This window comes from Pundamilia nyererei, unplaced genomic scaffold (assembly GCF_000239375.1).
Source record: "Pundamilia nyererei isolate P.nyererei 1_Seehausen unplaced genomic scaffold, PunNye1.0 scaffold00261, whole genome shotgun sequence".
NCBI classification, from domain to species: Eukaryota; Metazoa; Chordata; class Actinopteri; order Cichliformes; family Cichlidae; genus Pundamilia; species Pundamilia nyererei.
The window spans coordinates 615,329-628,705 of record NW_005187662.1 but is presented as its reverse complement, the minus strand read 5'-3'; the positions used below and the strand labels follow the sequence as shown (position 1 = coordinate 628,705).

Below are 13,377 nucleotides of genomic sequence, written 5' to 3'. Positions count from 1 at the left end.
GCCGCAAAGGATCGCCTTTAACCATTTTAATAGTGTTCACCAGCAGCTGCAAACAGAAAATATTTACTCTTGTGAAAACTCACCCTGCAAGGCAAATCTAGTAATAGCAACCTATAATCTTATTATCTAACTACTTTTCTTTGGACACACAGGGCATATCTGAAGTAGAAAGTGTAAATAAGTGGGGGGAAAAAACTGTTCTTCTCCACAGCATCAGCACTATTACACAGATTGTAATGCTACGAAATGCTATGCTGAAGCTGTTATTTGCTAATTTGGTTAATCAATCAAGAGGATACAGATCTAACTTATGTCCTCTTTTCTAGTTACAGTTTAATCCACATGTTTTGGGACAGTGAGATATTTTTGTAATTTAGCCTCTGTACACCACAGTGGATTTAATTAGACAATCAAGATCTTCAGTATAAAATTAAAAACTAAATGTGACACTTCTGCTAAACAGCTTGAATTAAAACTGAAACTCTGCACTTTAGACACATCATGAATATTTCATTTAAAATCCACTGTGGTGGTGTACAGAGGCAAAGTTGTACACACACACACGTCATTGTCTAAATACTTATGGGAAACAAATGGTTTGGCAGGATCATTGCGTTACCTTACATAACACTTATTTCAGCCACAAATGCGTATTACTTACTCACTTGCATGTATAACCAGAGAAAATAGCCAGGTAATGCTGTTTTCAGGTGATGTCTGAAATTGAGTATTCAAGCTTAAAGGATTATTTAGTTTTTAGTTGTGTATGGTTATACTTGCAAGATAATATCCAGCAAGATATCAGGAGAATTATTTTTGTGTTTTGTGTATTTTTTAAGAAAACTGATTTGGTTAATTACTACAACAGAACTACTTCCTTAAGTTTAATGGAAGACCGTGGTTTGTTTTACAAATACACAATGCATTCAAATGTACCTGACATACATTACAAGTGAGTGAACACATCTTTTAGAGCAGTGTTTCCCAACCGCTGTGCCGCAGCACGTAGGTGTGCGTGAGAAATGATCAGGAGTGCCATGGAAGATTGTCTGGCTCCACCTGATTAGTGCTGTAAGCGATCGGCGTGAGTAATGCGAAGTACAATTACATTCTCTTCCACTAGAGGGCAGTACAACTACCTGCTCTAATTAATTGGAGGTAAATGATCTAAATTCCAGGAGCAGGACCACGCCTCCAAACACACACCCCCACACGCAGCTCATTTCTTGATTAAGCCATTCGCCTTTATCTACTAAAAATGCTCCTGAACCTAAAATGACAACGTGGGCCCAGCTGGTGAGATGGGTTACCAACTGTTAGTAAAACAGAAGAAGATGAAGAAGAAATAATAGTCATGCTGTGAGATGATGGTGCGTGTAATAGTAATAGATAAATATTTGAAGAGAAAAAGTAGTCAATCTGACCTGGGTCCTGGAGAGAATTCGGACCCAGATGAACGCCCAACAGTCCATCAAAAAAGTGGTCATTAAAAAAGCAAAAAATGGTGCGCTTGGAACAAACCGAACCAATTCCGCTGTACCTGGTGCACGGAGAAAACTTATCAATATGTTTTTTGTGACATTTTTGTTTGGTGGTGTGCCATATGATTTTTCTAATGTGAACAATGTGCCATGGCTCCAAGAGCGTTATTAAACACTGGTCTAGAGCATATATGATAAGAGCAATCACATTGAACAGGAGAACTACAGTCTTCCCATAGTAACCAGGCCTAACAATTTCGGGTCCTTCTTTAGCTTATTCCATTTAAAAGGTGAAGGATAATTAAAGGCCCTTTTTCCAACTGGTGTTCTGACTTTGAGAGTGTTGGCTGCACCGGTTATGTATTTATATGCACATGTACACAGATAAGAAAACGCCAGCCCAAGCAGAAAGGGATGATTTAAAAAGCAATTGGTAAAAAGTCTGTGGGCATACAGAGAGACTGTCATGTAATTTCCACATTCAGTAATAAAACATAAAGCACAATGGTAGACACTGATCAGATGCATTCAGAAAGAATAGGTCACTGTAATCCAAGAAATACTGGGAAAGAAACGTTGCAGAAATCAAGTATTTCCTCGCCTGGAGAGATGAACTAAATTTATTCCAAAGAAAGAAACTTCATTTAAGTTTCAGCTTGAACACAAGCTTTTCAGTGTGAATTTTAAATACGAAATTCAGATCTATAATGATGCCTAAATATTTATGTTGTAACCGATTCAATTTCAGTCCCTTGAGCTGTTTTCATGGTTTTGATGTAAGGGAGTTTGTGTGCCATCTTTTTGCCATTTAAAAATAAGTTGAACTAGACTTTTATTTCTTCCTGCATTAAACATAAACTTTGAATTAAGTGCCACTAAACGACATCAAAGACAGGCTGCAGACCTTTCAGGGTTTGTATTCCTGAAGGGCATGAACAATAAATAACTGTGTGTTCTGCAGGTTGGGAAATGTGGTGAAAAAGTTTTAAAGCAAACTTGTTTAAGGTGTTAACCATGTGTATAAAAGTCTTTCTGTTCCAAAGTTTTCTAGCAGCAAGACCAGGAGACAATCTGGGTGCACTTCAAACTCTTGCAAACAAAATGACTCGCATAGTGAGGGGATGAAAGTGGATGCTTAGGAAAAAAAAAAACAACATTAAAAGATTTTACACTTATTCTTGTAAACATAGACCTGAGGATTTCCTTTGTGTATTAAATTCTGTATACCTTTGGGTTTTCATATAGTTGGTTGGATAAGAGATTATAAAACATAATTCAGGGGACATTGCAGATTACGACATCTGACATTTTTTTTAATAAAATGATACATCAGCTAAAAATCAAAATAATTAATGTCTGAGCTGCAAATGTTAGTAACATGTATCACAATTTATAGAAATGTATACACAGGTTTATAACAACTTACCGAATGCTCATACAAACAGTACATAACTACCTATGAATTTTAGACATCTTTAAAAAATTGTTTTTTCAAATACCAGCAGAAACTCATTGATTTTTATGCTGAGGCGTACTGGGGTTTCTTACAAGAGTATTTTATAATTCATCGCACAAATTCTTTAACAATTAATGGGGGCATTCCCAAGGTGAGTAAGTTTATATTTTTGTAAACTTACTTTGGTATTTAGTTGTTTTTTTTTTTTTTCAGGTTCAGGTCTGGATTTTAACCGGGCCATTGCAACACCCTCATTCTTTTCTTTTGCAGTCTTTCTCTGCTTGACAGCTGATATGAGGTTATGTCTGTACAAAGGATGTTATTCAAGAAGGCTTGCAGCTGGCTGAAATGCAAATTTGCAAACAGGCTGTCCTCCTTCCAACCAACCTAGTTTTTCATAGAGCAATGAATTCTGTGAAAGAATTTCTTTTTCATATTTTTGTAGCCTCTGGGTTGAAATGAAAGGTCCTGGATGTTGAAAAGTTCCTGATACTCCCCTGTTATTTTTTTTATGTATTTAGTTTTGCTTGTTTTCTGGCATGCTATGAAATTATGGCAACTTAAAATTGTGATATTGCATAATGTTGCTGATTTCGGACTCTTCTTTTGTCTTCATCCTAGTTGTTCTTTAGTTCATCCAATGCATCGTCTTCTCCATTGTAAATATTGGTTCCTGATCCTTTCGCCAGCAGCTTTTAGGCCACAGAGGTCAATTGGAGTGAAACACATTTGCTAACAACCTAATTGTCTTCTGTTTTTATTTCCCCAACAGACCCGCTTTAATATGCAGAGTTACTATATTATCTCAGCAAATAAATTATCTGTCAGTGTTTTAAAAGCTTTTTTGATTTCACGCCTCAAGATCTAGATAATTAACATTTCTTCTTCTGGTTCACGCTTACTGTGAAGAGTGAGAAAACAACAAACTGAATGGAAGGAAGCTGTTACAGAAATATAGCGCTGTGTTTCATTGACAAGCCTATTTGTGGTTCACATTTAAGATATTTCGGGTCTTTACAAAGTGTTTGTGTGTGTTTTTGTGTTTCATATGCTTGATTAGGATCCAGCCCATTGGTCTAGTGGAGCGAATTCAGGCCATAGCCCAGAACATGTCAGACATGGCAGTTAGAGTGGAGCAGATCCTGCAGCGCAGCATGGCCTATAACAGAGGTATGATTTAAAATGCACACACAAACACACACACACACACACGAAGAAAACAAATACAGCCCTTCTGATGAATCTTCCCGTCAATCTCCAATCCATCCAATCCCAGAGACTCCTTTCCTGCTGCCCACATACTATAAGCCAAACTGTCAAGTTTGGATCCAGTTTAGCACTTGGCTGCACAATTTATGTCTAACATCCACTCGCTTGTTGGTCATATTGAACATGATAGACATTATTCACAGAACATTACCCTGGAGAATAGCAATCCAAACATGCAATATCAAAACTACACAACTGCAGGACATCTAAATCACAAAGATGAATTGCTGCCTCGTTAATGGGATCCGGGTCTTGCCAAGCTTTCTTTATTGCCCTTCATTCTCAGTTATTTTATTGGGAAAAGAATAGAAATCAGCGTGATTTGATGCACGGCTCAGTTCCTCCTCTGTACCCCCACCTTGCACTTGACTGAAAACAATTCAACACGACGTCCGATTAAAATACGCCAGATCATTTTTCTGTTGACATAATGGGCGCTATCACTCAAGTGGGGCTGATCTAGTTACTTTTGGTTACAGCTGAATGGCAGTGGCACTTTTCTTTGTGAGAGCTCTGTTGTTATCATGCTAATCAGTAAGAGTAGCTGGCAATTATTTGTCATCCATTCTGCTCTTTGATGCTCGGTAGGTGCTGGTGGAGGAGCTGCAACTTCTTTTCTTTTTTTTTTTTTTTTAAATTAGGCTTACTAGTGCTGGGATTTTAGACGGGAAAGAGGAAGGGGAGAGATACTCAATGCAACAGGAAGGGGCAAGAGGGGAAAAGGGAAGCAGGATTGTGGTGGGGGCGGATTCCAATTTTTATGAATCACACTAATGCAATCTATCTATAGTAAATCCAGTGAGCTGGCCGATGAAGAGATTTAGCCATTTAGCAGGGGAATATGAGCTTTTACAGGAGCTTGTCTGTTATCTGCCTTTCTCTCTAATTTATCTCCGTTCATCCCAAGGGCTGGAGAATTTACAGTATGTTTTAATACAAAAAATAAACAGACTTGAAGCCCAGAGGAAAGACTGTAGACTATAGATCATGTGCTAGTCTTATCCTCATTTCAATGTAGCTGGGCTTTGTGCAGCTATATAAAATCTATTTTCAAAAAAAAAATCTAATATATTGACAGGATTTCTAAAAACACTTGAAAGAAATATAAAGATTTTACTTTGGTTGACTGAAAACAGTCAAAATTTTGGTTGGACATTACCATCATGTTTCTCTTATCCTCCTCTACACTATATGGACAAAAGAACTGGGCCACCTACACATTACACCTACATGAGCTGCTCAGCCATGGAAAATGGTGCCATGAACCTCCCAGTGCTCAGGTTTTGTGCTGACGTTAATGCTCGAGTAGGTTTCAAGTTCTGGGGTTTTTGAATCAGCAGAAGGCGATGACTTTTACGCACTATGAGCCTCAGAACTCGACCTCCCTGCTCTGTAACTTTACCTGGTCTGCCACTTTGTGTCTGAGTCTCTGTGATTTCCAATAATAATACCACTTTCAGCTGTTGTGGAAAATCTTGGAGTGACAAAATTTGACAAACTGACTTGCTACAATGGCGGCGTCCTATTACTGTAGCATGCTCAAATACAGTGAACGCTTCAGGACTCTTATTGTACATGTAACCAGTCGCAGCAGATGGCTGCTACTCCTTGACCTTGATTCTGCTGGAGGTTTCGTCCTGTTAAAAAGGAGGTTTTCCTTCCCGCGGTCACCAAGTGCTTGCTCATAGGGAGACTTTTGATTGTTGGGGTTTTCTGTCTATTATTGTGAGGTCGTCACCTTACAATATCAAGCACTTTGAGGCCACTTGGCTCTATATAAATAAAATTGACTGCATAGCTAGATTTTTATACAGCTGTGCCAATGACAGTAAAAACCCCTAGTATATGTGTTAGGCTTTGTGTAGCAATATACAGCGTGGAAAAAAAAATCTCAACAATGCAGCTTTTCTTTGTTGATTAATGTTTGTGTCTAATGCGTCTAATGTCTTTTGTCAGAGTGTGTTTAAGCATTGATAAATACCCTGCTTTTTTTTTCTTTTCTCCAGTTAGGGACGGAGCATTCGGACAGTGTGAGATTCCTAAAGATCCCCGTTATCCAGACTGCCCCAGTAAGATGGATGTAAGTCTTTATATCTCACTTAAGTCCAAACGCAGAGAGCAATCATCCATTTGTTGTGTTGTGGCGTTTCACCTTGGTGCAAGCCAATATAAATCTGCTCTAATAAGATAAGGGAATGTTTAACCTTCAAGCGGCCGAGGTATTTTAGTGTCTAAAGTGAGGTCCTATAGAACACTACAGAGACCTTTTATTTAATGGCTCTATTTAAAGCTATAACACACATATAGCTTTCCTCTATGATAGATAGATATTCTAAGATGTTCTACTATAATTATGGTTTACAACCCATTTATGCCAAAAGGAGTTAAGAATACGAATTATAAAAACAACATGTCTTTGCTTATATAATACTGGAAAAAAAATACACTTTAAAATTTAAGGCATTTGAAGTTTGTGTGAAATGTATTTTATAGTGTGCTTATATTGTTTTACCAGCAAAATTTATAAAACCTGTGGCTTTGTAATACAATAGCGATCATAATTGATACTTATATGCTTCGTTGTACTTTAAATACTTGTAGATCTTTAATATTTAAAAGATTTTATGATTAAACATACAAAAATATTTAAGTTACAATGAGCTGTTTTCATTAACAACCACTTTTTTCCATTTTCTTCACTACAACAGTTTTTGTTAAAGAAAGTGTGTGGGGGGGGATGAAAGGCACAGGAGACCTCAATTTAAAAACTCAAAGTAGGAAACATTTTTTATGACTGAAAACATCACAATATGTAAAAAAAAAAAAGAAAGAAAAAAAAAAGCTATAAAAAACCCCATTTGGCCACGTGAAGGCTAAAGGCTCTTAGCAGAAAACTGGGTTGTCTAAGCAATGGACTGCACTTACTAATCAAAACAAAAGCAGACTATAAAAACAGATGAGTAAACAGAGTTTCATAATTGCAGTTTGGGAAAAAAAATACTGTTTAATAAAAACAGCTTGGGTAAATAAAAGAAAAAGTCATTGTGCTTTATGAAAAAACTAAGCTTGTTCAGTATACTGCTGTCGCAACGAGGTGTGCTAGTATAGCTGTGTACCAGACATGTATACAGAGAAAATAGTTATTTGTATGTATTAAGCAGACCTTAATCCATCATCAGTAATATGCCATATGGATGTATTTAATATAGACTATGTGACAAAAGTACTAGACCACCTGGAGGATCTCCTCAGCCAGGAAAATCCATGCCACGAAGCTCCTGGTGTAAATTCTTTGTTCTGACGTTAACGCCAGAAGAAGTATGGAACGCTGCATTTACTGAGTCTGCAAAAGAACCGATCTTTGGGACGGAGTTCAGTAACTGCAGCCTACTGTAGAGAACACTGGACGTGAAAAGTTTTGTTGAGTCAGACTTCCAAAGCTTTTTTCTTTTTAAGTTAATAGCATCCTAAACTTGTTTCATAACGGGGATCATTAGATTATTTAATCTAAGATTAATTAGACTATCTAGCCAACCATTCTCTTCCTCTCATCCTTATCAGGGTCACGTGGGGGCTGGAGCCCAGCTACCATAGGGCGAGAGGTGGGGTACACCCTGGACAGGTCACCAATCTGACGCAAAGCCAATCAGACTAATTTAACTAAAGAAAAGTGGCATCACGCTGAAGCAGAAATGTGTAGACCCCACTGATAAACGGCAAAAGCCACACTCCCATGGTGATATCCAACATTACGAATTATTTAACCATCAATAACTTTGGAAATTTTTATTGTTTTGTATTTACAGCTGATCACCTTATCTGATCAGTAGGCTTTTGTTTGAACCGGCCTAGTTGACAGAAATGTCTGTATTCCTGTTACGAGATGGTGATTCTTGGCTAAAGTCACAAGTATTTCCACATTTTATGTTTTTTCTTTATAACATGCTTTTACTCAGGCTTTTGTCTTTTTAGAAAAAACATTTTTGAGGTTGTGGTAATGCAAAAAAATAATAATAACGTGATAATAATGTTGACAAGAGGCCTTCCTCAGGTCAAGGAGAACATGAAGGACAGTTTACAAAAGCTGAATTCTGTAACAGCTTCTTTTGTTGGTGGTGTATTGGTCCCGTATGTCTTTAGTATTCAACCCCAACTTTTCTTTCCAGTGGATGCGTGCTCGTTGGACCTCGGACCCTTGCTACGCCTTTTATGGCGTTGACGGCTCTGACTGCTCCTTCCTTATCTACCTGAGTGAGGTGGAGTGGTTCTGCCCCCCACTGGCCTGGAGGAATCAGACCACTACACCTACCTTAAAGCCTCCCCCCAAGAGACAGGTAATATAATATTTTCACATCATTTCTTCCAATTGCTTCTGACCTTCTGGTAGCTGAACAATAACTTGGAACAGAGAGCAAAGTGACAGTGATTTAGGGGCTAAACATTCGCCCACTATGGCCCAGCCATGTACAAGAGCTAGAAGCTTTTCTGCAGAATAAAGGAGAATTCCTGTTGCTGAACTAAGGAATCTTGCTGGGTTGTTTTCACGGCTGTGCATTGACGAAGAAGAACTCAAGAGAGTGGGGGAGTGCAATGTTTTTAAAGTCGAAATTCTCACCGGCAGGTCAAAAAAGGGGCTGATGCTCCACTGAGGAAGTGCATGGTAATCTGCACTCGCATGAAACGCCACCTGTGGTGTCGATCTCAAAGTTATCATAAGCCTGAAATTGGCAAAAATATAAGAAAATATGTGAAATTGGCAAATAAAAAATAATGGTGTGAAATGGTGAGTGGTTCGTGCTTCGATGTTCGAGGATTCAGTGGCCATATTTGTTGATAAGTTCCCCGCGGAGGAGAATAAGCAGCTGTAAATTATCGCTTAAACGGTGCTAGGTGTCGCTCCCAGTTTTCACTGCTGTTTGCTTTCCTGCCTCATTTGATTTTTATTTTCAGCATCAACATGCGATGCGCTGAGCTTACAATCACTCTGCTAGGTCTACCCATCCGTTCGCCCCCATCCTCTCCCCCGTGTCTCTCCCCAGAGTAATGCACTGCCGGCATGATGGGCCCTGACGTGAAGTCTTTCTGCAGCTCTGCCTTCTGCTGTAATTGCTAGCCGGTACTCACTGGGAATACTCCCAATGCGTCCCTTCAGTGCTCTGCATCTTGTTTTGCTGTACACAAGTTGCTCTTGAGAGCAATAATCCACCTGTATTGAGAGAAGACGGTGCAGCTCTATGTATTTTTTTTTCTTTTATAGTATATGTGTGTTAGAGAGAGACAGTTTGGGTTTGTGGTTATCAGCTTATTCGCTTCTAAATCCTTTCAGCTCTTCTATGCAGTCTCTCCTTCGATTAACGATCCCATACTGGTTATGCCTTATAATGCAGTGATTAGAGTGGGTGAAAGAGGAAAATCTGGGAATCTCGTGTGTCCTATCCAAGGAGTCTACCTCAGGCTAATGGTGGATAACAAGACACTGCACACTGTTTGTCACCTATAGATTTTAAACTACATTCAATGAAAACTGCTTTATTTGTTAAGAAAAAACAGCTATTTTTCTAATATCTCTCACCCGTTCATCTCAATACCAGCATAATCCCTATTTCCTGGTGTAAAATTCAGTAAGGAATTATTACAACAAAAGAATGAAATTAATTATTGGCTCATGAAAAGCCACATCTAATTTTCCTTCCATTTCTGATACCTTTCCTCTCCTGTCATCCAGGCTGTTTTTCAGTCTGACATCGGGGCTCTGATGGAGCAGGTGGGCACCGGGAAGGAATCTTTGAGCTTCATGAAGAGACGCATACGCAGGCTGGCAGCACAGTGGGCCTCTGCTGCTCGGCGGCTGGATGACAAGCTTCGCAACCACTGGAGAGAGCAAAAAAGGGTGAATATGAGAGATTTTCACACGCAAATGCTTCTGCGCACACTGGAGGAAAAGTGTGCGCAGAAGGAGAAGTAGTCCGTGATGCGGTTTCCTCTTTTCAAAGTGTTGTGACAGCAACATACAGCAGATGAGTGCTCTGAATAAAAGCGTTTATCTACAGTTTTTTCCCTCGTTATTTATTTTTTTTCCTGTCTTCTAAGTCTGGAAACGTATTCCTCAGTTTCTAATTTGATGTAAATCCATCTGGTTCGGCACTGAGGGGAAAAAAAACCCCTCTCAGCACAGAATGTTTCTACTCTAACAAACTTGCTCACACACCAGACCAAGTTACCAACAACCGTGACACTCAGATGAACTTTTATGTTCTTCTTAATCTTTGCTTGCTTGGTGTTAATTACACTATGCTGAGGTACAGACATGAACAGATGCTGACTCAGAGTAACTACTGAGAGGCTTTTGTGCACTTTCACCTCTGACAGCTGCATTTCCACCAAGTATCAAGAGATGTCCAGTGAAAAAGCACTGGCATGAGTGCATGGTGTATTTTGGCGAGAATTTAGATTGTACATTTGGGAATAAAAAGTAAATGTTCAATGCCTGTCGCAAAGATTGATGTTAATTATGGCATAAAATAACAATGTGTAATGCAGAACACCCACAAGATACAGCCATGGCAGATTTCCCCACCTCTAGACTTTTATCTGAATTGCTGTGGTGTTAGCTGTTTCACATCTTGATGACGCATTGATTAGCAGTGTTGAAACTTCTGTTGCTGCCTCTGGGGTGCCAGCAGTCTGCTTTGCCTTAGGCTGCTCATATGTTTTTGGTTCAGAACACAGGAGTTAAAAAACCCACCAAAACAAAAACCCCACTGTTTTTAACCACTACAACCAGTGGCTGAAAATTCACTGTAGCCTAAGGCAAAAGCACACTTTTTAAAATATCAGCTGTTTGTTCTGTTCTTAATTGTTTTAATTGATTGAATTTTGTCTGATGCCAATCTGACCACAAAAATAGTAAAGTAATGCCAATTCCATACCATAATCTGTATATCAAAGATGGACTGCATACAGGATAAATCAAGCCTTAAAACTACTTTTTCTCCAGACGCCACCAGATGGCAATAGCTTTGGTTGCAACAAGTCTTGCATCCCATAGCAGTCACACTTTTCTACTGAGTGTAAGAACTCATTTTGTTTTATATTGAACAAAAAATTCAGTCCTTTTTCAGAAATCTTGAGGCCTTTACACACTGGCTCCGTAAAATCTGTAAAAATCTGTGCAAATATTTTGTGAGTTAAAAATATTTTTCGGACTCAAACATGAAATTCTCCCTGCTGTCGGCTTCTCGTGAGAATCGGATGAACCCAGAATCCCAGTTTCTTCCTTTTCTTGTTTAGAAACATCATGACCAGTTCATCATTGCTTGATGCCAACTTAATTTTTTTTGTCCATAGTGCATATTTTGAGGACGTATTTTCCGCAAAAATGCAAGTGTGTTGAGTTTGGATCTGAAAAATCTAAACTTTTTTGCAAAGGGCCTGAATTTAATGGTCTTTAGTGATACTGTGTTTCAAAATAGAGGATTATCTGTGGTATAGCTAATAACTATAGTCTCATCTCGAGGCTACAGGACTTTAGAAACCTGCGGGTGACATCACAGTAGCTATGTCCATCTTATCCAACTGCTGCTTTTGCAAAGTCTCAGTTTTGGCCCATTTTGTTTTTTGGAGCAAGGGGTGACAGTGTTTAGATGAAAGTGTACTGCTAAATTCTCTCCTATTAAGTAAAGCTTGGTTAGAAAGGTACTTGCATAGATTGTAGGGGTGCATTACACAGATCCATTCTAACTAGTGCTAAGTGGTATTCTAATGAAATAACTTCTCTCACCAAAAATAGACCATGGCCTTCTTGCACAGGCTCTAAGGAAACATGGTTGAAACAATGACATCATCTCCCTGGTCAAAACTGGTCAGTGAATCGTAAACAGACCGATACTGACATTGTTTCCACATGGAACAGAGGTCCAGTCACATCTTATTATTGTAATGAAGTAATTAAATGTCAGAACTAATTTGGTTTGAACATAAATATAGTCATATGTGATTATAGCCATACAATTACACATCCTCTCCATGTACCGTATAGTAAGTTATTTGCCATGCATGTTTGTGTGGAGCATCTTATTAAGAAGCTACAGTGTCATTATATGTGCCTTGCTTCTCATTATGCTGCTACTGTAGTCCAGATCTCAGTTTCATAAGCTATTTTTACTGAGATGGATGTAGGCCGTTCTCCCAAGACTGAAAGAAATTCAGAATTGCTGAATTCTGTCTTTTGTAAATGAACTCACATTATCTTGGCATTATGTTATGTGTGTGTATTTGTGTTGCTCTCATCAGCCAGTTTTCAACTGAATAAATCTAATTTCTCTCTATTAATAGGATTCCGCTCTTTCCTAATGCCAGCTTCTTTTTCCCCCACTGGGAAAAGAGAGCTTTGTTTACTGTAATGGTCTGCGTGACAGTAATAGTTACTGTCCATTAACCAGACCCTGCAAGCTTGGCTTCCTTTGCTGAAACACTGAGAGCTGTTGAGCAAACAGAAATGCACTGATTTGTGTGAAAGAGAGATCTTTATAGAGTGTATCGGGCCAGCGTGTCCAGTTTTCTGATGCCTTTACTGTTTCACTGTACTCTGAGCTTTTAGTGTTTGAGTGAAAAACTTGTCCTCACCTCCTACTTTATCGTTCAGTAGGTATGACTCGGCATTCATGTGATACTTTAGTAAGTCATGAGTAACTGCTGGTGAGTCTTTTGTGTTTGTTTAAAGTCTAACTAGAAGCAAAAATCTTGATTTAAATAGAAAGGGTAAGGAAATGCATGCATTGCAATTGCATGCTCTTTTAGGTTGTGGGAACTGAAATCTGTTCTGAGTCATTCTTTGACAAGCAGTTAGAAATCGTGTCTGATATTTTTGGTTTGTTGATTGAATTAATCTGTTCAAATACAATTAATCTGCCTCTGAGTGGACTGGACACAGAATCATCTTCAGATAAAACAATAACATCAGCATCCTGTCAGAACAGATGGTCACATTGGACTAGAGGCTGTGTATGTGTGTATGTATGTGTGTTTTTACAACTTCAACCTAAAGTGCTCTATCTATGCAAGATAGCATGGGTGCACGTGTGTGTATATACGTATATGTACGTGTGTGTATATACGTATATGTACGTGTGTGTATATACGTATATGTACGTGTGTGTATATACGTATATG

The 13,377-nt window shown here is 38.7% G+C and overlaps 1 protein-coding gene across 2 annotated transcripts in view; it reads left to right on the top strand.

Moving 5' to 3' along the window:
• mgat5b (alpha-1,6-mannosylglycoprotein 6-beta-N-acetylglucosaminyltransferase B) overlaps positions 1-13,377 on the top strand; it is a 67,289-nt gene that overhangs the window by 17,305 nt on the left and 36,607 nt on the right. For both annotated transcript variants that reach the window (XM_005750094.1, XM_005750095.1), the window contains 4 exons: positions 3,998-4,107; positions 6,213-6,286; positions 8,373-8,540; positions 9,932-10,096. In XM_005750094.1, coding sequence (XP_005750151.1) covers positions 3,998-4,107; positions 6,213-6,286; positions 8,373-8,540; positions 9,932-10,096 — 517 coding nt within the window. The remainder of the gene's footprint in view (positions 1-3,997; positions 4,108-6,212; positions 6,287-8,372; positions 8,541-9,931; positions 10,097-13,377) is intronic.